This window comes from Triturus cristatus, chromosome 4_2 (genome assembly GCF_964204655.1).
Source record: "Triturus cristatus chromosome 4_2, aTriCri1.1, whole genome shotgun sequence".
NCBI classification, from domain to species: Eukaryota; Metazoa; Chordata; class Amphibia; order Caudata; family Salamandridae; genus Triturus; species Triturus cristatus.
Genome location: NC_140586.1, coordinates 329,057,258 through 329,084,711, shown reverse-complemented (window position 1 = coordinate 329,084,711; position 27,454 = coordinate 329,057,258). Strand labels below are relative to the sequence as shown.

At 42.1% G+C, this 27,454-nt stretch overlaps 1 protein-coding gene across 2 annotated transcripts in view; it reads right to left on the bottom strand.

Annotated features, from left to right (window-relative positions):
* The window catches only part of LOC146833814 (flavin-containing monooxygenase 3-like), a 197,047-nt gene that overhangs the window by 2,361 nt on the left and 167,232 nt on the right, over nt 1-27,454 (bottom strand). For both annotated transcript variants that reach the window (XM_085601699.1, XM_085601698.1), the window contains one exon: nt 17,761-17,833. In XM_085601699.1, the coding sequence (XP_085457825.1) occupies nt 17,761-17,833 (73 nt within the window). The remainder of the gene's footprint in view (nt 1-17,760; nt 17,834-27,454) is intronic.

The following is a 27,454-nucleotide window of genomic DNA, read 5'->3' as shown; positions in this document are numbered from 1 at the left end:
CACATACTCAAAACTCAAAAGAAACTTGTCTTCCCTGAACGATCCCAGGAAAAAGAGCCAGCCACTCCAGAGTTGTGCTAATTACAGCAATTTATTTTAAGGCAAACAACAGTAGATAAAGCCACTCTGTAGTTAAAATTAGGATTCCTAGGTACAGGAAAACCTTGGAATTTTGGTAGCTAATGACTTTTTCCCAGTTTTATGAATCCCCACAAAACATTCCAGGCCTATAGCTTTTTCCACATTGGCAGAGGATGGAAAGGTTTCCAGTGATTGGTCAAGGAGGGTGCAAAGATAAAAAGGAGCGTCCCAAAACACATTTTTCCACCAATGCATTTTCCAAATAGCTTTGTATCTCACGTAGTGCAAAAACAGCTGAATGGATTTTCATGCAATTTAGCAGGATTACATATTATGGTGCACAGATGTTCCTTTTTGGTACTACAGGTAAGTAGAGTGAGTATTTTTTAAGTTATAAAGCATTTTAACTTAGTGATATATGTTGTTGTGGTACTTTCGTGAAGTATTTCATGGGAGTACCACGGTACATAATGATAAGTCATTATGTGATTGGCTAACGACTGCCTTTACAGAAGCCATGTTTTTTTTAGGTATACTTAAGCTGTGTTCTAGATTAATTTTTAGATATAGGTAAGTATTTAGTAACGTTGTGGGAAAAATATTTGTAAGTTTCTATATATTTTTGAAACAATGTATAGAGTACTGTTGTACCGTCTCAGTAGTACTGTAGTACTTGAAAAGATGTAAATCAAATTCAAATACCCTGTACTACACTTTATTTTACAAAGATACTTCATTCTCAAAAAAAAAGTCTATGGAGAACTGCATTAATACCCAAAAATGCCTGTGCTCCCTAAACCTTTTTTTTTAATGTGCAGTTCTCACTAAACTGCGGTACAAATATATAGAAATGTTAAATACATTTCTCCACCTATTACCAATTTAGTAAAGTGGTAATAGGTAGAGAACAGCAATAAAACATACTACTTATCTATATCTAAGACCCTAACCAAGTACGCAGAAAAACACAGAACGCTGCCAAATTATAATAAAAATTAAATGGCTACCTTTTACATTTGGTAACTACAGTAATTAGCCAATCAGATACTTCCTTCTCATCCACATATACCATGGTATACCATAAACGTACCATGGTATACCAAGACACAGTATATAACTAAGATTTTTATTCTTATAACTATTTACACACTATTTACACTGTTAAAACATACTACCACAAATTCTCATTTACTCCTCATACTGTATATTACTGTATATTCCTATACTATACTACTACTATATATTCCTGTAATATTAAATCGAAATCCATTTACAGACTTTCACACTATGTCTCTAGCGCCACACTCTACTATGCACCACTCCACTTTATGCTCGCTAATACACTCTTTGCCACTTCACTCTACAGCACTCTACTATACCCCACTCCACTCTATGCCAAGCCACTGTATGCCACTCTACTCTACTCCACTCCACATAACACTCTATGCCCCTCCATTCTATGCCACTCCAGTCTACACCACTCCACTGTTTGGTATTCTAGTCTACAACACTCCACTGTAGGCCACTCCACTCTACCCCATTCCAATCTACGCTGTCTTAAGTATGCCACCACACTGTACCTCACTCCACTCTATAGCATTCCATTGTAGTTTTCTCTACTATACACCACTCCCCTCTACACTATTCCACTATATTCCGCTCCACCGTACGACCCCTCAGTGTATGCCCCTCCCCTGCATGCCATGACTACACTGTACATCAATCCACCCTACACTTTTCTACTGTAAGCAACTCCACTGTACAACACTCCATTCCATGCTATTCGAGTCGATGCCATTCCACTATACACCACTCTACTATATGCTATTCACTCGTACCTCTCTCCACTCTAAGCTACTTGACTCTACTCTACCCCACTCCACTCTACGCCACTCCACTCTTCGCCACTCCACCCTACGCCACTCCACTTGAACTCTATGCGCTGTACTCTATACCACTCCAATCTACGCCACTCCACTTTAAGCTAATCCACTCTAATCTACTCCACTCTATGCTATTCCACTCTACGTGACTCCACTCTATGACACTCCACTATTACACTCACTACCATTCCACTCCATTCGACTCTATGCTATTCGAATCTATGCCACTCCAATAAATGCCACTCCACAATATGCTACTCCACGGGGGAACATGGCGGTCTGCTAGGAAGTCTGGTCGCCAGCTCCGTCCGAACGAGGCACATAAACTATGCGAAATTCGACTGCCACAACTCAAAACAAGGAATCTTCATTTTAAAAAGAAAGGAACTTACTGGTTCCAAAAAGGGCTATTCTTGCATCGGTATACCCCATGAAAGATACGCTGGGATCGCAGCAGTGGATCTCTCGTCAGTGCGGTCTGGAGGCAGGAACCAGGGGAGAGCTGTGCTCAAGTGTCCCAGGAGCGCACACGCACAGGGAAGGTGTGCGGGAGAAAGCTGCAGCGGGACAGCTTTGCAGTCGAAGAGCCACAGCCAGAGTGATTTACCGAGGCCCTACAAGCAATTGGCTTACCTGCCCCACGTCAAACCTAGGGGCCGGTAGCCACAGGGAAGAAGGCAAAAAAGTGAGTAGAGGACTGGGAGAGCTGAGAGAGCTGGAGTGCACAAAACCAGGAAGGGGAAGGGGGAGGTGTAAAAAGGGGATTCAGCAGTTTTGAACTCCCCTGTCAGACCCCTGGGGGAACACATTGCACAATCCGAAGCAACAGTTCAAATTAGCGATAAAGATCAAATAAACCCCCCGTAAACAATCCACCTAAAAACAGATCACGGCTTATGCTACTTCCTGAGGAGCAAACCTTTCCTTTTGGAGGCCACTGAGAGGACAGGCCATAGCTCCACAGGGGAATACCAAGAGAAAACCCCCATTAACCTTGTAACAAAAACAGCAGAAGGGTGGGAGATAAGCAGAAGGTTCAAAAATCAAAGGGGGAAATAACATCACTGTATTATTAACTTAAGCTGCTAAAGCCGCCTAAGCCGATCAAACTAGACGAGGGTAAAAATTCAGGGTGATGCCATCCCTCTGATCCTTTTTCAAAATACAAGAACAACTGCCACCTAAAATACCGGTTTTTGAAGAAAAGAACCGACCTGGTAAGGCTAAAGAAATGCAAACTACGACACTACTCCCCATGGATGAAGGAGTTGAGGCACATAACTGATTTCAGGCCCTGGCACCAAATGACCTTGAAGAGTCAGAGATAAATTCTCAGATAGCCGCACAGGGAAGTCCAGAGGCAGGTAGCATTCTGTACCAGAGTACACCTCAATGCAGGCAATGGAAGATTCCAGAGCAACTCCCACAAGCTGGGATGGATAATCTGCTGCGGACTCTAACCGGAAAAATGAGGACAAATTTTGCTAAGTCGGAAACAAATCAAGAAAAAATTCAGGCAACTTGTGAATCGCTTGAATCAAAAGTAAACTCCTTAATGGACTGAGTACTCGTCATGGAAAGTATAATTGAACAAACCGGGAAGGAAGTAAGAGCCGACCTAGGGAAAATTGGCACGTTAAAATCGAATGAGAAGGAGCTCAGAGAGAAAATTGAAGTATTGGAAAATAATGCAAGAAGAATCAACCAGCGAATATTAAATGTTCCGGAGGGGTCAAAAGGACAGAACATATAAAAGTTTGTGGTAAATTTCTGAAAGAATATATAGCTGGGTTGGATGAGAAAACGCTGGAAAAAGACACCCAGAGGGTGCAATGAGATCCTTTCAGGATAGGTAAGTTGAGGAAAAATGCTAGGAAGATCTTAGTGAATTTTAAAACCTACACCCTGAAAGAAAAGATCTTAAGCGACACTCTAAAAACAGGCACTTTTACTAAAGGAGATTACAACTTCAAAATCCGTTCCAACCTATCAAGAGCCACACAAGATAGGCAATGTGAGCTGGGAAATCATATACAAGAACTTAAATCACTGGGGGAACAGTTCAAATGAAATTCCCAGCCTCACTAAGGATCTTGTGGAGGAACCAGACCTATAACATCAGAGAACCAGGGGCAGTGGTCAATCTAATAGAACAGATTATATCACAAAAATAGGGGGTGAGCCTCAGTGTAAAACTAAAGCCTTGTGATGATGGCGCTCGAAGAGGACAAACCAGCTTTGTCCAATGACAGCAGGGAGGGTTCTCCAGGAGAGGGTGGGGATTTTGTTTAGTATGTACACTTGTTTCTTTTTTCTGTTTCGGTGGGGAACATTAGAGAAAAAAATCACAAAAAAAGTGCAGAATATGAGTTCAGACAAGATCATCATATATCAAGAAAAGCTCTTAAAAGATGAAGATGACATGAGAGAATTAATAAAAAGACAATGGCTAGTATTTTAGGCAATAACAAAATTAAAGTTATATCATGGAATGTAAACGGCCTTAGGGTTAAGAAGAGACTCCAGGAACGTTTTGAATACTTAAAAATAATAAAATGTGATGTTATAATCTTGCAAAAAACTAATCTTTTAAAAACACAGTGGAGAGAAATACCAGACCTGGGTTGATAGCTACGTCTGCACAAACCAAGCTTGCAGTCTAAAGGGGGTAGCAATTATCTTTAAACAATCGTCAAAAGTGGTAATTTTAGAAGAGCATACTGACTCAAAGGGAAGATGGGTTATCGCTAAAATAAAATTAGAGGGAAGCCCATACACTATAGTTGGGTATTATGGCCCAAATATGGACGACCTGGACCCGCTTCAAGTCTTATATGCTCAGTTAATAGAGGCCTCTTCTCCAGAGAAGATTTTAATTTATTGCTAGACCCCAAAAACGACAGACATCCACCAGTAAGAGCGTTATACCTTCCAAAAATGAGAGAATGGCTGAGTAGATATAGAGAAGACTTGGGATTGGTGGACATGTGGAAAACTAAAGGTAACCAAAGAAATAAACTTACATATAAAAATTTAAAAATACAGGCACGCATCAAGAATTAATTTCTTTCTGATAGAAAAAACAATAAGCAATATTGTCAATAAGGTAGAACATATATCCGCATACCTATCCGACCACTCTTTAGTTTAAATAGAGATTACTCAAAATCCTTCCCAGGGGTGCGAAAAGATCGACTTTAGATCGCATACCGTAGAATATTTTGAAAATAATATCGGTAATGAAATCTTCATCTAGGTAGTTTGGGATACGTATAAGGCTGTGATAAGGGGATCCCTTACTGGTTTGGCGGCCGCAAGAAATAAGGAGTCTAGACAGAACATACAACAGCTAGAGACAGGGAACCTAGATCAACAAAGGATCCTAGAGGCTGCAACCTCCAGTCTAGAACAAGAAAAGGCAAGGGAAGAAATCTATAGAAAGAAGTGTGACTTGTCAAGCCTATTAGAAGAGAGGGTAAGGAAAAAGTGGGAAGCCAGTCGCCTGGCAAATTACGAATAAGGGGAAGGTAGTGGGAAACTTCTCGCATGGAAAATTAAAACTGATTTAAACAAAAACAAAATCACTGCAATCCAAGGGGATACCATGGGAGAACAGGTTGTGGAGGATCAAAGGATCGAGAAGGCCTTTACGGACTTCTTCCAAGCTTTGTATAATGAAGATCTTGTGGTTTCTAGCAACTTAGCTGACTCCTACTTGAGAGAAGCTATAATTCCAAGATTTGAAGTAGAACTGTGTGAGAGGCTCAACCCAGAAATGACCTTGGAGGAAGTCATGGACACAATAAAGAGACTGAAGAGAGAGAAGGCAGCAGGACCGGACGCATTACCAAAGGAGCTATGTAAGGTCCTAAAAGAAACACTGGCTCCCAGACTAGTAGATCTTTTTAACATGGTTTTCTCTAAAGGCCCAGCTCTCCTGAAAACCTGGAATGGCGCTACCATCAGTTTAATTTTAAAACCAGGAAAAAAAAACTGAAATGCGAGTAATACAGACCAATTTCCCTCCTAAACAACGATTACAAAATTTATACCCAGATTCTGGCAGATAGACTAAGGCGTATTACTAGCAACTTAATCCACAAAGACCAGAAAGGCTTAACTAAGGGGAGACAAATGCATGACCTCACCCATCAATTAATTGGAGCAATCGATATTGCCACCCAGGAAAACATCCCACTTGCTTTTCTAACATTCGATGCAACAAAGGCATTCGACCGAGTAAATTGGATGTTAATACTTCACTATGGTTTAGGAGACAACTTTCTAAAAGTAATAACAAACATTCTCATAAATGGAAAGCTCATGAAAGAAATTCAAATAAGGAGAGGCACGGGGCAAGGTTTCCCTCTCTCTCCTTATTTATTTAATTTATACATAGAGCCTTTAGCTAGCCAGATAAGAAGATCGAAGGCGTTATTTCTTTTTAACTTTAATGGTTGGGTTTAAAAGTGGCCTTATAAGCCGACAACTTGATGGTATTTACAAGTGATCTGAATACTTCCCACCATTACAAAACTGCTAAATGACTATTGCAAGATCTCCCGATACCAGGTTAACCATCAGAAAACAAAAATAATTCAGTGGAATTCCCAATTACCTCCAGTAAAGACACAACATAGAATAAAGTATCTGGGGATTGAGGTTTTAAACAACATTGATGAGCTCACCAGAGTAAATTTTGACATGGGAGTAAAGGAAACAAGGAAATTGTTAATCTTGGAGCAGCTTACCCCTTTCGTTCATTGGGAGATCAAATATCATAAAAATGTCTATTCTGCCTAAGTTTTCTTTTATTTTTAATGCGATCCCACTGGAGTTTGGGACTCAGTGGATTAAGAAGATCCAAGGAGAAATCAATGGATTCATATGGGCCTCGAAGGGAGTGAGGGTTGCGTGGAAAAAACTATGCAGGAAGAAAAATCAAGGTGGTATTGCCAGGCCCGGTCTCCTCTTTTACTATAGAGCCTTCCAGTTTAAAAAATATCAGGATTCTTCTTAAAGCTCATTCCTTCTATACACATTACTTACAAGCTGTCACAGACACTGAGTGCTGTATATATAAATGTGGCCATCCAAAATTCTTCAAAAAAATCAAATTGAAGATTTTAGGTGCGGCTTGCAAACAGTGGTATGAGATTAGAAGAATCTTGAAGATTCTGTACTATAGTAGTTTAGCTCCCATCTGGAACTCACCAGGAACTCCTGAATGCTTAAAAGACACTCTGGCAGGATCTTTAGAAAAGGCTGGTATCATAAAGTGGGGGCAGTTGATTCAAGCTAGTTCTTTGAAAAGCTGGGACTCCTTATCAGCAACTACCAATAGGAAACTGTCCAGGTTTAAATATTATTAGATGGTAAGTTGGGCAAAAGACCTGAAAGAATTTCGAGAAGATGAAATGGAGCTGGAAAAAGAACTACAAAGCGAGCCAGCAAGAAAATAAGTATCAAAATGGTCCTGGCGGATGATAGAAGCAGGAGAAGAGGAATTCACTCTACCGACGGACTTATGGAAGAAAAATGTACCTACACAAGATCTGCAGTATTTATGGCAAGTATCCTGTTCTTTATTATGGCATGTAGTAGTATCTGCACCTCTCAGGAAAAAATATATTTTCACTTTACACAGGGCATACTGGACACCAGGAAAACTAACCAAAATGAACAGGCAGGTGGTAAAAAGCTGTCCGAAGTGTGGTGAAGCCAAGGCAGACGACATCCACATGTTCCATCAATGTTCCCAACTTGGAATATTCTGGAAAGAAGTGGGTATAACTATTAACAAAGCATTAGGACAAAATATCGAGGTAAGCACAACCAACGTTAATATTTGGTGCAGTGGAAGGTAACGTTTCTTCTCCAGTCTTAAATAATAGGCAAAAACAGTTGCTGTTTATGTTGATCTTACTGGCTAGGAGAGAGATATGTATAAAGTGGATACTTGCCAACCCTCCAACTTTAACTGAATGTCGTTTCTCCGTGGAGAGATTTAGAAAACTGGATAAATCTAGAGGGAAAAACAATAGGACTAAATTCTGGGAAGTATGGGACAAAAACACACACCAAGACGATACATAATGTCAGGGTAGGGAGGGACGTCCGATGATTACTTACAATGCAACAAAACAAATTTGGGGGATGGTCATCTTGGTGGCTCCAGGTGAGACCATCCTGGGAAATTTGAAGATTCTAAGACATAATCCCATTGCAAGGCGAGAAGGCAGTCCCTTCTTCAAAAATATGAGAAAAAGGTTTTCCACTCAAAACAGGTAAAAAAAAAATAAAGAAATGGGATCTTGTCTACTCATATCTCAATTTTTGCATAAATAAGGACTACAAAAAAAATACTCTATTCCACTATACAGCACTCCACATAATTCCACTGTACGCTATGCTATTGTATGTCAGTACACTGAACCTCACTTCACTAAACATCACTCAACTCTAAGCTACTACACTCTACAACACTCCAGTGTATGCTATTCCACTCTACACCACCCCACTCTACGCCACTCCACTCTGCACCACTCCACTATATGCTATTTCACTCCACACAACTGCACTCTACGGCACTCAACTTTATGCTATTGGACTTTATGCCACTCCACTCGAACGCATTTTGTGTAGTTTAACTTTGGTTTCAAGTTAAAGAATAAAATTATATTAATTTAAAGATGGTGCATACATTATAACTGTAAGGTATATCTATAACTTTAGACTTTGCATTGTTTGTGTATTTTAAATTGGGTTGGTATAGAAAGAAAAAGCAACGTTTTCTTAACTATATCAAATGATTAGACTGTTTTTTAAACGGGGGGGTGCTTCCATTAGGGCGTTGGGGTGTTGCCTTGCTTATATTATGGCCCCCACCCCCATTGTGAGCAAAGTGCAATTTTAAAAGTGGAGTGTGGGTTTTATGTTTGCATTCTGCCTGCAGCAGTCAGTCTTGGCCACGGGCTGGTTGGCAATCGAGTCAGGTCCTAAGTCAGTGCATGCATGAGGGAGGTGGGGCTTCCTTAACATATTGACAGACACTCCTGGGCCCTAGTGAGCATGTCAAGTTGGATGGCTGCCTTTCTCCCGCCAGCCCGACATGCTTACTAGAGGTTGCTCTACCTGTGCTTCAATGAGACGGGGTGACTCAAAGCTGCAGCCCCAGTGAGTGTTGAGATCTCCTGCCCCAGCCAATCCAGGCACTGTTGTAACAGCAGAAGCAGTGTCTGGATTGGCTTAGAGGCCCTTTCACATGCTGGGCCTCTGCTCTGGTGTAGTCTGTGTGCACATAACTGGGGTAGCGTGGCGTGGGGGGAAGCTGTCTCGCAACGAAATTGGTGCAGGGTTTACCTGGCGGCCTGACCTGACTTTTGTGTATGAGAGAAAAGCTCCTTGGAGGAGAAGGCTTTGGGGTTTGTGTACCCCCATGTGCCTTGGTGTGGGATCCGGTGGTGTGATGTAGATGGCTACATGTGCCCAATAACTGCGCTGTCACCGCCTGACTCCGATGTCTGCAGTGCTGATCGAGGAGTTAAGGAGCTGTGTGGGGCTGGTTACCACATGTTAATGCATGGATACCATTGATGACACTGCTCAGGGATTTGAAGTGGTTAACAGAACGGTGTCACCCGTAGCCTTAGGACTCATGCTTGCCCACCTCTAATGCAAATGGGTGAATTTTCTGTAGGCTAGTGCCTCAAAGGGCAGTATCTGATGTGGCTAACCAGGCCCTGCTGGCCTTTCAGTAGAAAAGGCTGCTGCAAAATCACCTCATCCATGATGACTAACAATGCATGTCTGGGTACCTTTATGGGACGATTATTAAAACATATTTTTATGGTATATATTTGTTTTAGGTAGAGTAAGAATGTGCAAATTCCACCAGTGCAAAATGCATGTGATTTACAAAAGCAGAAAGTGTTGTTGCCTAGCCTCATGCGGGTGACATTGGCTCAAACTGTGAGTAGATGTACACGTTGATGGAAAAATGACTGTAATTACACAAGGGCTGTTATTGCACAATAGCCTAAGCTTCATATGCATTAATAGCAGGCACCAGTAAGCCGTCAATCATCATAAGCAAAGGGGTTAGTACCACAGTTTTTCCAAGGATCTTCTCCCAGAACTTTACCAGATCGGTTTTTAACAAATCAAGTTGTGGACACCCATATAACATATGGATCTTTTCTGCTGGTCCTACCCCACATCTAGGTCCTTTGTCGTCCTCCCTTTTCCCCCATTTAAATAATTTGGCCAGAGTAAAATACAAATTATAAATCGTTTTATAATGTTGTGACTTTAGATTGGCAGATAAGAGCGTTTCTTTTACTAACCGTAGTGACATATCAATATCGACGTCTTCATCCTCTAATCTACTGGCCCATTTAGTCTCAGTTTTTTCAATATCATCCAGAGCTAACTCCATCATCATACTATAAAGGTGTTTTTACAGGCAGTTCTCCCCATGGTTTCAAACAATGCAATTTTAGCTTTAGAGATTGCCTGTCTCCTTTTGCCAAAACACCCCTTTATTTGTAAATACTTAAGATAGTGCCCATCCAGAATTCCGAACTCTCTTTGTAGGTCACTGAACAAATGTAATTGGGCATTTGGTTGAATATCTCCTACTGTCCGTAAACCAAGTTGCTTCCACTGCTTAGCTATAACATCATAAAACACAGGGGGAAATAAGGGTGATTTCCAAATGGGTGTATACTTAGTTATCTTCGCGATATTCATATGTTTTTGTATTCTGCCCCAGATTTGCCATGCATTTAATATAATCTTAAATCGAACTTTCTTTTAGTAACTGGGTTCCAGCTCACGTAAAAACAGTGCTTTTGCCCTTTCCCCAAGTGCCAACTCATAAATTGTTGGGAGATCCTCAGCCTGAGTCCCACTGGCACTGCCAGTTGTTTAAAAAAAAAAGTATAATCATTTGGTGTAACAAAGCTGCCCAATAATAAAAGGTTAGATTAGGAGCGCCCACCCACCACGTACTTGTGGAGTGAGAAGCTTTAGCGATCTCCTAACCTTGCCATATTGCCAAATAAACCTACTGAATAGAGAATCTAAAGCTTTTATTAAGGATCCTTTTCATTTCAACCGGAAGTGCCCTAAACAGGTACAGCACCTTAGGAAACATAATCATTTTAAGGACATTAACTCTGCCTATAATGGTTTCATGAAGTGGGTTGATTCCCCTAAGGCCTTTGGCAATCATACTAATCACAGGGTTTAGATTGATTTTGGCAATCAGGCTGATATCTGAAGTGATTCTGACTCCAAGATAAGTAGCTATGTTTACTCGTCGGTTATCCTGAAAAATAACACTTTTGGTGCAAATTATTTGTGTCTTAGTTTTATTCAATAAATAACCCGATTCCTTTCCAAAAATAGTAGCAATAGCTTCAGTCTCTCTCATTGCTTCTTCAGGGTTAGGTGTTAGTACCGCGATGTCATCTGCGTAAGCAAGTACTTTAGTACTAAATTCCTGGGTCATCACTGGGACAATTGCCTGGTTCTCAATCAGCGATTGGATAAGTGGATCTATGTATAGGGCAAATAATATTGGGGAGCAGGGACAACCTTGCATTGTACCTCATAAAACCCTTATGTCAGATTCCCTACCCATCAGCTGTAATTTCGCGTAGGGAGCCCTATACATCACTTTGATTGCAGTGATGGCCCGAGGGCCGAACCCTTTAGCTGCTAGGACACCCCACAGATATTCCCATGACACGTGATCGAATGCTTTTTCCGCATCCAAGAGGATCATTGCCAAATGTCCATTAGTCTCCCCAGTGATGTCAAATAGGGCCGCGGCTCGTCCTACATGGTCAGTAGTATCTCGACCTCGTACGAAGCCATGTTGCCAAGGTGATACAAGGCTCGCTATGATCCTCTGGAGACAGTTCGCCAAGATTTTAGAGTAAATTTTTGCATCCGCTTTTATTAAAGAGATGAGCCTATATGAGGCTTATCCAAAGGTTTATCTTTCTTGGGGAAAATGACAATATTAGTACCCCCCCCCACCCCCCCCAAGAATATGGTGAATTTCCAGAATATTGTACCCCCCAAAAAAGGTCCCAGAGCAAGGGAGCTAGCTCTTCGTGAAAGGTTTTATAGAATTCAGATGGAATCTTATCCGGGCCAGCTGCCTTACCCGAAGCCAATTGCTGTATCGCTGTTTGTGTCTCTCCCCCCACGTCCTATATTCTTTACTAGCCCTCACAAAGACATCCCCGTGAGGGCCTTGCTTCTCCTCCATATAAAGCTCTTGATAGAATTTATGGAACACATCAACTATGTCCCCCGGATCTGTATATGAGGTCCCCCCACTAGTTATTAGGCATATCTGACTCTTCACTGATTTTTGTCTAGTCTTTAAGGCAAGTAATTTTCCAACTGTTTCGCCATACTCATAGCTCTCCACCCTATGAATCTGGTAGCTTGCTGCAGCCTTTTGAGAATAATAAGACCCTATCTCAGCCTTAACCATGATTATATCTAGCTGGGTTGTAGCTACCTCCATCCCCCGCAGTATCTTACCCAGATGCTCTCTCTCCAAATCCCGAAGCTTGGCATGTAGTTGCCTCATCTTCTTCCCTTGTTGCTGTCTCTTGTTAGCTACGATGCTTACCATCTCCCCCCTTACTCCTGCCTTAAACGCATCCCAGACCACATTACGTGAGGTGCCAAATCTATTTATATTAAAAAATTATTTGATCCAGGTTCTAAAATGACAGACAAATTCTTGATCAACCAACAATTTCCGGTCAAACGTCCACTGTGTTGGGTACATACGGATTTGCGGCAATCTTAGCCCAAGAGTCAAGGGGTTATGATCAGATATCGATTTCGCCAATATTTCTATTTCTGCCCCTCCTAAAGTCTGCTTGGATATAAAAAAGTAGTCCAACCTGACATATTTCTGGTGGGGGTATGAAAAGTATGTATATCCTGGGTCGGAGGGAAACTTGGATTCCCATACATCTATTAGCCCATGGCTTTTAATCAGTGATCCTAGTGCTCGATAAACTTTGGGCTTTCGCCCTTGATATCTATTAGGCATCACATCACCTACTCCTAAATGTATATTGAAATCCCCGCACATAACTAAAGGTGTAGGCAAGGCAGCTAACTCCATTTCCAGATCTTCAAATATTTTGGGCTCATCTTGATTTGAGCCATACACCGTCACTATTGTTATTCCATATTCAAGCTCCACTAGGGCCCACCTCCCTCCTGCGTCACCCAATGTCTGCCTAGCAGGTCCTACTCGGTTCTTAGCTAAAATAGCCACCCCTCTAATATTGGAGGTTTGCGTAGAACAGACCATTAAGGAATATCCCTTTATCATAATTGACCCCCTCTTTTCCCATGGTATATGTGTTTCTAGAAGTGCAATTATGTCGGGGTTTTTAAATCTCAGCATTTCCATAGTCCTATTTCACTGATTCCTGTCCCCTAACCCACCTACATTACAAGCAAACAGTCACCTTACCCATTTAAGCTGATATGTCCCCTTTTCTTTTGTTTTGCCACTTTCCTCTTTTAGGCCAAAAATCGAACCTAAGTAGCAGTAATTTACTCTCATTTCTGTCATTCTTAACATTTTAGAATTTTGTTTGTTTTTTGCCTATTATCCCTCTGAACTCTTTTACCCTGTTTTGTGCCCCCCACCCAAAGCCCCCTGAACCCCCAACCCACTCCTCCCCGCCCCACACCCCTAGTCCCTACCCTACCCCCTGCCCCTGTCCCCCCGCTTCCCTCCCTCTCTCCCATCTTCGGGAAGTGCCCAGACCGAGAATCAGTCTTTAGGCAGAGATGGAGATGGAGAGCGGTTTGCCAGCACCGTGATCCCCTTATACACACCATGCTATCTTTTTGAGGGATAGACCTTTTCAGTGAGGATTCATCATATCAAGGAAAGAGGTCGGTAAAGGAAAAAAGTGAAGGAAGGATATCTATCTAATAGGTTTCAAACCCTTGACACACCAGAAACAAGGTATCCTGTCCCCCCCACAACACTTCATTCTTCTCCCTGACCCTCTAGGATGCTAAGGTTTCAGCCCGGCCAGGAACTCTTGAGCCTTTACCTCGGATGTGAAAAACTTTGTTGACCCTTGCTAAACTACTTTTAAGGAGGCAGGATTATTCAGAAACACTTTTTCCCCTTTGTCCTGAAAGGGTTTTATCAGTTGGCGCAAGCGCCACAGCCTCTCAACAGTGACATGACAAAAGTCAGGTCTTACAAAAAAAGAGACATAATCAACGCTTCTCCTGGCCTCTGGCCTGGCCTTCTCAAACACAGCCTGTCTCAGAAGAAAATTGCCAAAGAAAACCAGAATGGCTCTTGGCTTGGATCCTTCCCTGACTGGATAGTAAAGGGTGTCCTATGTACTCGCTGAACCTCTTGTTGCCACTTCCAGTCTCTGAGTTCCGGGAAGGCTAGTTGAAAAAGATCCAGCACATAAGTCTGAATGTCTGATCCCTCCTTCCCTTCAGGGACCCCCAGGACCCTGAAATGTTTGCGTTGCTGACGGTTCTCACTTTCTTCCAATTTCCATTGAATATCTGTGATTCATTTCTCTTGTTCCTTGGATTGGTTAAGTTTTTCAGTTACTTCCGCCTCAACATTACTGACTCGGGTTTCAAGCTCCGTAAGCCATTCGCCAATAATGTTACATGATTTTGTCAGCTTCCTGACTGCCCCCTGGACTTTCCGTGCGGCATTCTGCGCTTTGCGGGCATCTGCCCGTGTCTCATCTCGATGTTGCATGATTGTCTGTAAGACAGTTTCCAATGTAGGGGCATGTAGACCAGAGGTGTCCTGGGGTACTACATTTTGAGTAAGGTTAGTTGAGTCAGTTAGGGAATAATCCCATTTCAGGCTTGCTGTCCTTTGCGCATGAAGCCCAGTTTTCTTGCCGCTAACCCGACGGGCAGTCATATATAGAGAGTCTCCTGCTTTCTCCAGCTCACTTTCATCTTCATTTTCACTTGATATCATTGAGGATCCAAAGTCATTACCTGACCATTCAGGACCATCAGATAGGGAGAAAAAGCAATCATTAGGGTATATATCCACTTCGGAATTTGCCTGCAACGCCCCTTGCCCCCGACTTTGAAAGGTTAGCTGGACTGTGGGGGTCCCTGGTATTGACAATACTGCTGTTCCTGTCTCTGTTGTTATGGCCTGATGTTCATTGTGCCCTCGATAGTATCCCCCTGGGCTATTTTTTATTCGCCCTCATTTTCCCGCATTGTTCTGACAATCCCCCTCTGTGTCTCATTTGGTCTTCCGTTATGCCCCCTGATACATTGGATTTCTGCCTTGTCTCAGCACTTACTTTCTGGCTTCCAGCAGATGAATCCTCGGCCGGGCCGTCCTCCCCAGCCATCGCTAATTCATTTTCCTGTTCAGGCTCATGAGGGGTAAACTCCTTTTCAGCAGTGCTTGTATCTTCAGTGATACTCTCTGTCTGTTTATCACTGAAGGCACGGAGCATTTCGAGTACTGAGCCCCCCAGCACACGCCGTCCAGCCGAGGTCCCACCTCTTGCCCTAACCAAAACTGTCTCTCTCTCTTTCTCCGGAGTCGGCTTCAGTGTCAGCGGTGCCCGTCGGCCGCCTCATTTTCCCTCGGAGCTTGCAGGATCCACCGTTGTACCCGCTTTCCCCTTGGCTAAGCTGGACGCTTTAGGAGCCATTCGGGTCACTCTTTGCCGGCAATGCCGGCAGCCAACGGATGCGAGAGCTCGCGCCAGAAATCTTGTTGCCAATGTAATCCCACGGCTGCTCTTCCCCGAAGCTGCCTTTGGATCCAAGGTCGATGTCCACCGCAAAGTCGGAGCCTCCTGTGTCCACAAACATTAGGCGGGTAAGTGCTGGTTACTTTCCCATCCTTTCGGTTTGTCTCCCCACTCTGTCCATCCTTTGGTTCACATGCTCTTGGCAGGTCCGCTCCTACAGCCTCAAGTGGCCGCCATCTTGCTTCCTGCGTACACCTCAGATATGGGGCAATTTTTAATGTGTTTAATATTTCAAGACTTTACCCCACTGCTTTATAAAACTTGCTTTCTCCCTTGGCTCATTTGCTTTCAAATTAACCATTTGCGTATCTTTTTCTTGGGAGGAGGACCCAACCTCGACCCCAAGTTTGTGCATTAAGCTTGCTTGCAACATAAGTCATGGCCAACTTTTTACACCTCGCCACTTTCAAATGTCACCAGCCGCCACTGTAGCAATCGCAATGCTGCTGTCATACTGGCGACTGTTCCAAAATAGAAGGGTTGGGCCTAAACTTCAGCTTACTAATGTACATCGCTTTTTTTGCATTAGCTGAAATTATTCACACCAGTTAAGTATTACGTTCAGTATATTACTTTCCTCAACCCTGGATTTGTATTCTCAAGTTACCTATTTCTTTCAAAGGCTTTTTTTTTACATCAAACCCATTAGATCCCATACACAGAGGTTGTCTAGCCTTTTAGGCTTTTCTGCAGAGATTACGCCCCAAGTGCAGAGACTTCGCACTCGTAACTTTAGTACACATAAATTACTTTGTAGATCATGTCCATAATATTTTGCGGGTGAGTCTATTGTCCAATACTTTGTATTTTTGCCTCTTCTGCCCTTTTTCTCCAGCACTTCCTAATGGAATCTTGTACCTCCTCACGTGGATCTCGACTCATTGAGTTCCTGTCAATTCACTTTGTGTTTTAAATCAGCAATCAACTGTGCTCTTTTGAATGACTTTTTCTTATTTTTTGTTTTTTTTGCCCAATTTGGGATTTTGTTTGAGCCCCTTGATGATTAAATGCAACTGAAGGGTTTGTACCTTTCTCAGGTTACCTAAATGGCAAGTTTCACCTTGCTATCCAGCACTTGATAACAGTGTGCAATGTTATGCTGCTCTATTAGTATGTTGCAGCTTGTTCAACGGTGAATTTCCGAAACGTTTACTCATTAACTCCACTGACAAAGTCATACTTTGAAAATGTTTTTCTTCTGACATCCCCACACTTACGTGCTTCTAAGATTTTCTTCCTACATAAACTGAAATGCAAGTATAGTTGGCAGTTGCTGTTGCAAGGCCACAGCTTCCACAAAAAGTATTAGTAATTACGATGACAAATATTTTTATTATTGTTTGTTGTTGTTAATCACCATTAAAACCAATTATTATAATTGCACTTGTAAATATTAGTAGTATGAATAACAATAATAATATAGTATTGTTTGTGTTTCACATTCATCAAATGAATATAAAATTGTGTGTTTATAATTTAGGAAGAATTATTCATTGTTATTACATTGTTATGTATTAGTGGCAGTTGTGCGTTAATGGAATGTTATAATTATTATTGTTATTCTCAATATTATAATTGTGCCATAGGATGTTAAACTAGTAATGCTGATATAAAAATTCCAGATTTTCGAATTTGCGAAACGTTTGTTGACACAGCAATTTAAAACAGCTGAGGTACTGGTTGTTCGTCAATCAGATTTACCTTAGTAATGCTGCATAACGGTTAAATTCTTTAACTCTTCCTCTGCTGTCAGTGCACCGTTATTTAATTCAATGTCATACAGGACATAATTGCACAAAAGCAAGACAACAGTTCGGGACCCGTATATACCTTGTTCGGGGAAGAACAGAATTGATTTTGTGTACGGTTTTTACCTGCTCCTTGTAAGAATCATTAGCAGGAAGCGTGACTTCCATATTTTATGGGTCTCCTTAATAGGGTTGGGTTATGTACTGAGCCACACTTACCACGTCTTCTTTTTCCCAACTTTCTCTTCATTGTCCGCCACCATGACACTCCTGGGTGGTAATTTGCAGGACCCTGATGGAGAAATTAGCAAAGATATACCTGTATTACTAGCATAATATACATAAACTAGAACAATGCTAAATGCACACTTTCCATAACGCACTCCACAACCTTAATTCAATTGTCTCTCCTGTTAAGTCACAACACAATATCCTATTGACTACTGATGGATTAGACTGGTCTACCGGGATTCAAACATGTAAATCGCAGATTAGACACCAATCTCCATAGCACACGCCCAAAGTGCATCCGTATTATCACAGTGATATTGGCTCACTGAATATTAAAATCCATTATAGCAGTAAAAGAATATTGCACCCTTTTCACTTTTGCTCTCCACAATCTTTACTGTAATGAAGGCAGTCCTCCCTTCAAATCAGGCAACAACATTTGCCTTCTAAAATTGTTTTTAAGGACCCATAATAACCCCTACCCACCTTCTTGGAGTGTGAAAGACCCAAACCTCCCCATCCACATATCCTGTTTGATCGTTGTGCAGACGGCAGGCTCCACGTTTTAGCAGTGGCCAGGATTCAAACTTCTACAACATGTGTCATGTGCTTTCTGGTGCTCTAGATGTGTCATCTTCTGACTTCACTATTGGAGAACACATTGAGGCTGTCACATTACTGTTGTAGGCTAATTCTTTCTTTTTAGTTGTTCACAGATGGGCCACCCTTCAAGAGATGGCATCACAATTAATACCCTGGTTACTTACCGGTAATCTTCATTACTCCGAGTCCTGGTCTTTCTGCCAGAACGGAGAAGTTTCTCATGCGTAAGGACTGCATCCAGGAAGACAGACGAGTAGGTAATGCCCCTTGTAATCCCTGCCTGATGTTGCTGTGTGAGTGCAGTGAAAGGCTGGCTTTTGGATATGAGATAAGGTAATGGGGATGTTGGACTTGGTCCTTCTTGCAGGGTCATCCCTAAACTTTTTACCTTCCTCCTGTATTTTTTCTGATCTGGTGTTGGCTGTTTTATGACTCTGGGCACCTTACCACTGCTGACCAGTGCTAAGGTGCATATGCTCTCCCTATGGTAAAATGTATTATGTGAATTGACTTCAATGTTTGGCTTATTTGGTTTACTATCAGTCCCTAGTAGAGTGCACCAGGGGTGCCAAGGGCTTGTATATCCAAATGCTGCTAGTGGGCCACCCACAGAAGCAGCCTGGTAAAATGTGTCTAAGGTCTGCCATTGCAGAACCTGCATGCAGTCTGGTACTGTCATGCTGACTGGGCAAGTGTCCACACTTGCCAGTCCCTAAACCTTCCCTTACCTTCATATTAGTCACCCCTATGGTAGGCCCTAGGGCAGGGTGCATTGTAAGGATAAGGTAGGACATGCCCTGAGGTGTGTGGCATGTCCTAATAGTGAATTACAGCCATTTTCTTTTTTCATTATTGTAAGGCTACCTGCTCTCCATAGGCCAGAATGGGCTGCTAGATTATAACACTCTATAATCCTAGCAGGCTCAGGAAGCATGGTAGAAATTCGTGTTTAGTATGCCTGAACTCAGAATAATAAAATACATATTTTAGTAAAGGTTATTTTAATATCCTGGGTTTGCAAATGCTACTTTTAGAAGACCCCCATTTCTAACAGGGGATCTATGTGAACATATTTTATTCCTATAACATCTACCGGTATCAGTTTTCCATTTTAATTTGTTATGCCCAGTCCATGAAGCAAGAGGTTAACCAATATAGGCCATTTCCTTCAATGTCCATGCATTCACTGAGAATCCTAATAAGCAAGGAGCGATTCACTGTATCAAATGCCTCTGAAAGATCTAGAAGAACCAGGAGACATGAATTGCGACGAGTCAAAAATGCATCCTGAAGCAGGGACATTTCTGTGCTTCAGCTCAGTCTAAATCCAGAATGAAACTCATCAAAAACTTTATCTGATATGTGTTGTGTAAGTTGCTTGCAACACAATTTCTGTTCATTTTTGCACAGTTTGACAGACCTGACAGGGAAACAATCTCTGGCATTAGCAAACATTTGTTTCAGGAGAGGAGTGACTTGTCTAGTTATTAGGCAGTCAGGTAACACTACTTGTGAAATAGAGAAGTTTACCAACTTGGTCCAATGCAGGAGAATGTGTACAGTTTTCTGTACCAGTATTCCTGAGAACCAGGTCCAAGAAGTGATTTGTAGGCTTAATTTTGGCTGTGATTTTAAATAGATTTTTTCCGAAAGAGGGAAGAACTTAAGACATTTAGACTTGCCTTATCATAAAATGTTCTTGTCCTTATTTGTGTCTGGGAGATTCAGCAGTGAACGTTTGATGGAGCTGATATTCTGTTTAAAGAACATGATAAACTGTTTGCATTTGGCCACTGGAACTTCAAAAATAAGGAGGGAAGATTGCCTGCAGTTTAGAATATATCAAATAGGTGTTTAGGGTGGCTCTTGGTGGTATTAGCGTTGAATCATTTTCTGTTTTTCAAAGTTCTCAAATACATTTTTGAAAGAGATCCTTAAAAAACCAAGGAGTAGAAAGTTTGAGCCTTTCCTTTAGATTTCCTCCAGCATCTCAGAGAATCAGTGATTAAAACGAGAGGCGGAGGCATTGGCGTCATCTTTAGGAGTGACGGGAGAGAGGTTATTTAGAGCCTATGCACCGAAGAGCAAGCTTTTTTTTCCTGGAATTAAGTAAGTTCCTCTTTAAGTTTTGCCACATATTGTGTTTATATATTTGGTAACCACTGAAAGGGGGATAAAGTAATTATTGTAGCAGTCTCAAGGAACTGAGTCAGATTAGACTCTTTTGCATAAAACTTCAGCCTCTCCACAAGGTCTGCCCTCTCAATCATGTCACATGATAGAGTGGTTATCAGGGACTAGAATATCTAAAATGCTGTGAGATGCTTCATTAAATCAAGTCTCCGAGTGAACTAGTATGTCAAGAGCATAATGAAAATCAATGTCAGTGATATACAGTCTGTATTTATCTGCAGATCAACAATTATGTTGCAGCTACCACATTAGATGTGACTGTTTTGTCCAAGGTAGTTTTCTCCAGTCTCTACTTGTACCCCAATGAGGTTGTTGTGTTCCATTTTTCTTGTGGAGCAAATTTCAGCAAAGGCCTGTGTTCATTACCAAGTGGAATGGACATTTTGGAGACAGGCTGGATTTATTATGGGATCCACTGAGGTAGAATGGCGGCAGGAGAGGTAGAGCCTAGGCCTTTGAGGAGGTCGCGTACGGCACTTGAGGTGGGGAAGGAACAATAATGGGCTTGAATTGTAGGGCACAGTAGATGCCACCCCAAACTTTGAAATAGAGCCTGCAAGAAACTGGAACAACCACTGACACAGGTGACTTACTTCACACTAGAGTTTTTCTCACACACACATTGAAAGTCAAAGGATGACACCAACTCCTCCAGAAAACTAACAGTTCCACTAGACTTACTCCATTACAAGAGGGAGGGTTTGTATACTCTCTGCTAGTTACACAATGGCTGAGACGGCTTCAATGGTCATACTTCATTGTCTGAGGCAAATCTGCATGACATTTCCGTTTCTTTCCATGTGAGCTAACCCACCCTAATATGGCTCCCAGCGCACTCCTTTGGTAGTTGCACACCATAAAGCACTTCCTTTCCCAGCGGCTCCACCAGAATGGATGACTGCGGATAAATGGTGCTTTAAAAGGAAAGCAAACACATGGGTAAAGATAAAGCCTGCAGGCCCGTAGAAACCGCCAATGCCTTCCCATTAAACGAAATAGTGAAACAAAGAGGACTCTTTGCACATGGGTGGAGTACTGCTGTGGTCAAATTAACATTACAATAAACAAAATACCTCTGACACCATTGATCACAATATTTATTTTGCCACACTAGTCCTTTTTAATAACTCTGGGCTTAAATTCTTAATTTTTCTTTTTTCAAGCCTTATTTTCAAATAAGAATCCCTTCATCAAATAGATTTTCACCTCTCCTCAATATTTTTCAAAACACATAGAACATTTATATACAAAACATATACACATTATGTTACTGACTAAACAAACTCAAAACTTATTATACCAAAGTAGACTAATAAATTGACAAATACTGTAAATATAATATTTCATTTACATCACACACCGGAAAATTCACAGACTAAAGTACATATTCCCTTTCGTGTCCTGCTGTTTTATGTACAAATTGTGCTGGGACCTTATTTCTCTTAGTCCTCAGAGCTGTCTATTTGTATGGTCCTATGCAGGGTCAGAGACTGTTTGCAAAGCTAATGTGGGAAAACAATCCACTACTATTCAACAAGCCGGAAAACAAGATTGCCGTATTGTTTTCCTAATTTGCTCTGAACCATCCTCATACTACTTTAACACACATGCAGGTATCAATGGGACCCTTATTCCAGCATGCTGACTTTTTCGGTCACCCTTTTAAAACATACTAATACCACTGAGAATAGGATCTGCATGAACTGCTGACTCCAGTGAAGGAGCCATGTGGAGTTCCCAAAAGTCTGTAAATGAGGAGGTTACACATACTTTTGGAAAACTTGAACCAATGCACCTAACATTTCAAAGAGCAGCTGGCCACCTGCAGTCTAGAGTTTACTTCCTTCTAAATCATCGCCTCTGTAGAACTATTGATAACAGATGATGTTAGAAGCAGGTTAATACAAACCTCATCCATCCATAGATAAACAAGAACAGAGCTCTAAAGGGCTAGCTTTCCAATAGGAACTTCACTTTGTGAAGCATGTACACAGTGACAAATTCTGATGAAAAGGTAAAACCATGAAGAACACTAGTGTTTCGCTTCTTCAAACAGCCTACTCATTCTCTGGGAACATGCCAACAGGGGCGGCAATGTCCTCTGCATGGCAGGACAGACGTGCAGCCCTGCCCGAATGAGTGCAACCGTACATCATGTGGTATCCTGATGTATTTGAGCCCAGCACAAGCGATAATCCTGCATGCGTGCTGAGGCCGCTGCCTTCAAGCTGACCATGATACCCAGGAGACCCATGGCCTAGCTCTGTTGAGGTGAACCAAGATCACTCGCTAGTCAATACGGACCTCCCATCTATGTCATGGGACATATATATTAAGTGGTTGTGGTAGCGTACTGTTTTCATGAGTGATAGCACTAAACAGATATTTTCTCCTGTTAAGGGATGAGTGTGTCAACTTCAGGCCATACTCAAATAAAGTTAATCTAAGATGTGATTCCCAGAGGCTGCACTGACGTCGTCATATGTGTGCCACGCGTGTGCTGCATGTATGGTGACTGTTACCGGGACACCATAGTTATTGCGTGTGTAGGGTTGCAGAGACCGGTGGGATCAGTTTGAAATGCCCCTGTTATTACACTGCACACGATGAAGGCTGTGTAACAACCTTCCCATACAGCACTGGCATATTGCTTGCATTCCAGAGAAGAAACAAGTAACCTCAGGCACTGAAAATTGGGAAGAAGAAGATATGGATGCTTTAGAAATGCAGTATGACCTTTGTTAGCAAAGGTCTGCTGACCATCCCTCCCTATGCACTTCCATTTGGCTCATGGTGCCCCCTTGTCTCTCCCGTGAGTGCTACTTCATAAGGCTGACGACAGCCAGGTGCAGAGTCTTAATGCTTGTTTTGGGTGCTTCAGTTTGGAGACAACATTGCCACACCTTCTCCGTGAGCCAACATCATCAACAAGCACTGTATCTGCTTTGCAGAATGTAATGATAATATTGAAAGGAAACCTCTTCAGATAGTTCCAGAACAGTGAAAGTGGAATCAACAACTCCTATCTGCAAAATGGATAAAAGAGCAGGACCTAAACTTTACCAGTTGGTTCCAGCTCAGGTTTTGTCATGATTGCAGAGTCTTGTTGTTTGGGGGTGAGACCAACTGAGCCTTCCTGCCACTTTGGTGTAGTCTCTGCATTCTGTAAACACTGAGTAAAGGAGGCAGGACCACCCACTTGTACCGCTGCTGTGCTCGCACTGCTGTTGTTTGTGGGCCACGCGTTCAGTACTCCAAAATGCCCAGTATTTTAGGTTAAAAAAAACAAGTGACTTCCAACATTGAGTGTTCCTCTAATGCTAAACAAAATGGTTATTTTTGTTCTTTACACATTGAAGTCCTGAGTGAATGTTTCATTATGGGATACAATTGAACTCAGCTATGGGCTGTAGACTAGGAAGGTTGTTGGAATGCCCTCATGATCTCATACCTGCTCCGGAATCTCGCCAAGTCATATTCTGTGGTCATAATCCTGTAGCACCTGAATTAGAACCCAATGTCTGATGGACCTTATCTTTGTGTAGTATTTCATTTTGATGTGTTATAAAACTACTATAATTTTTCTAGAAAGAAAAGCACTGGACTAGACAGCATTCAGTGTCTCAGTTGCATAACTGTTTGAGTTCTATTAGATCAGCCCACAGGACATCAGTGGTAAAACGTCCCAGTCATCATAGTTGACACCTGGTAATCCCTGCTTGACCCGTGGCCCATGAGTAGGTGCTGACAATGACTGTATTGCTAAGTGCATTCTATTACTATTCCTGTTGCTGAAACTCTAGATAGCAGAGCACAGCAATAAATGTACAAGATATTCCTAGCCATGATGTAGTGCCACAATATTTTGTTTTTAATGTCATCCTACAAGAATATTAAGAGCAGAATATCAACTACAGCTATACTGTCACAGTAAGTGTATATACATATATATATATGTATACGGACTTCCAGCCCCACAATGCATCATTGATAAAGGTACTCACCTGTGATTGTTTATGATGAGAATAAATATGGGAGAAAGACTGGATGGTCTGTTTGTTAGCAGTCATTTGGGAGCGCACAGCCTATGAGGAAGGGTGGAAGACCCGAAACGCGTCAGGCCACTGCTGACGCCGAGTGTGCCCTACTTTTCTAACCTGGAGCATGCCGAACAGTGAGTGCGCCCCGCCTTTGGGGTAATTGTAGACTTGTATGTTAACGGCCGGCCCGGCCGTGGGACGCACCGCCGTAGATGGTAATGGCTCCGCTGCTGGACTGCTGTTCAGCGGAACTAACTGGCACATGGCGTATTGAGGAAATACTCAATGGGCACACCCGTGATATTAATATTTTCCCTGATGTACTGCTACCAGCCCACTGGGGTATTATTTACGGACTTCTTGCCCCACAATGCATCATTGATAAAGGTACTCACCTGTGATTGTTTATGATGAGAATAAATATGGGAGAAAGACTGGATGGTCTGTTTGTTAGCAGTCATTTGGGAGCAGACAGCCTATGAGGAAGAGTGGAAGACCCGAAACGCGTCAGGCCGCTGCTGACGCCGAGTGTGCCCTACTTTTCTAACCTGGAGCATGCCGAACAGTGAGTGCGCCCCGCCTTTGGGGTAATTGTGGACTTGTGTGTATATATATATATATATATATATATATATATATATATATATATATATATATATATATTCACTGAAAAAACCATAGGTTTCACACACGTTATAGTTAGGAATTAGCATTTAAAAAACCTTGCAAATTCACTGAAAAAACCATAGGTTTCACACATGTTATAGTTAGCTGTACATTTCACTCGTAAAAAACCAATGAAATTCCCCCGTTATAGTTAGTGCAGGCAACTATAACTCACGCGACCGCAATCTTCTGCTGATGCTAATACTGTATTTAGACACTTATTTGCCCATGTCTTCTTCCATTAAATTTTAGCTATACATATATTACAAATATTTTTTTCATAAAGACACATATGTCATCAGCAGAAGATTGCGGTCGCGTGAGTTATAGTTGCCTGCACTAACTATAACGGGGGAATTTCATTGGTTTTTTACGAGTGAAATGTACAGCTAACTATAACATGTGTGAAACCTATGGTTTTTTCAGTGAATTTGCAAGGTTTTTTAAATGCTAATTCCTAACTATAACGTGTGTGAAACCTATGGTTTTTTCAGTGAATTTGTCCGGTTTTTTAAATGCTAAGTTACTTTACGCCATTCGTGGCGTGCGCGCCCAGTTAACGCAGTTCGTTGCGTGCGCGCACGGTGCGCCTCGCGCACCGCGCGCCCACTTTACGCAGTTAGTGCCGTGCAGTGCCGTGCACGCACGGTGGTCACGTGGTGCGCTGCGCGCACCGCGTGCCCACGTTATGCGGGATGGGCCATGTACGCACGATGCGCTTCGCGCACCGTGCGCACATGGGGGACATATTATGCGCATCTTTGAGAAATGTTTTCTTATTAATTTCATATCTGTGATAAGCCATGCACAAATGGTGCACTTCGGGCACCATTACCACACGGGGTGGGGAGAGTGTGGATAATTTTTTTTAAAAAAAATTTTTACCGTACGCATACGGTAAGCGTAATCGCCGATTTTCCGGAAAAAAAAATATTTTTTTTTTTGGGGCTTGGGGTTTTTTGGGGACCCCTATATCATTGATGGGTGGTTAGTATCTGAAGAAACTGCCCCTTTAGACATTTTTGGGCTTCATTTTTGCTGCCCAACTCTCAGAGCGAGAGAGAAAATGGCGGCCGCCGCTTCCTGGTTTCGACCGATTCGAATGTTTACTAAGATCTAAGAGCCAATCAGAATCGCGCTCGCGCACGTCACCGTACGCGTACGGTAAGTGCACCGTAAGCGCACCGTAAGCTGGCTCAGATATATATATTGATTTAAAGGCTATTTTCTCAGAATCTACTGAACAGATTTACACCAAACCTACAAAAGGCACTTCCTTGACCTGAGGACTACCTCTCTGCCAAATTTCAAGTAATTCTGTTCAGCCGTTCGGGCTGTAGCTGTGTCTAAAGGTCCTATGGAAAAATGCATGGGAAAAATTCGCGAGGATTCGTCGACCGGCGCCAAAGTTATTCAAAATAGAATGTTGCGGTTTTCCTATGGAAACGTGGTCCTAACTATAACTACCTACTGGCGACCGCCAGTAGGTAATATATATATATATATATATATATATATATAAAAAATATATATATATGCGTAAGTATAGATTTACTATTCTTAACTCCACATCTATATCTCTTGACAGTATGGAGCATATATATGAAATTAGTGGCACAGAGCAGCATAGCCAGTCACCTAGCTGCACTGCCCTGTCCCACTACGAAAGGGCAGGAATGCGCTGTATTTATCCAATAAAGGTGCTTTACTTTACTTTCCCCGAGTGCCGTTTTGGCAGCCTAGCGCCAACGCAAAAACAATCCTGCATAGGTGCAAGGGTGTCTCCATTGCATACAGGATTGCTTTTGTGCAAGAAGGGGCACGTTAATGCCAAAATCAATCCTGAGATGCTTTTTCCTCTTTCTGTGTGTGCTGCAGAAAGCAGCACCCATAGAAAGAGGAAAAAACATGAGAAATAAAGACATTTCTTCTCATTATGCCTCAACTGGGGAGGCTTAAGATTTTGGAGCATTCCCAGGTTTACAAGTCCTTATAAATCTGGGAATGCATCAAAAAAACATGGGAGTTGAGTGGGAACACCCAATGCAACTCCCTTGGAACACCTCACTTGCACAGGCTATGGCAACGCAGCGATTTGCACCCCCTTGCCGTACTCCAGATATTCGAAGCCACTCAAAACCACACAAATTGGCTTTGCCTGGCTTCATAAATCTGACATA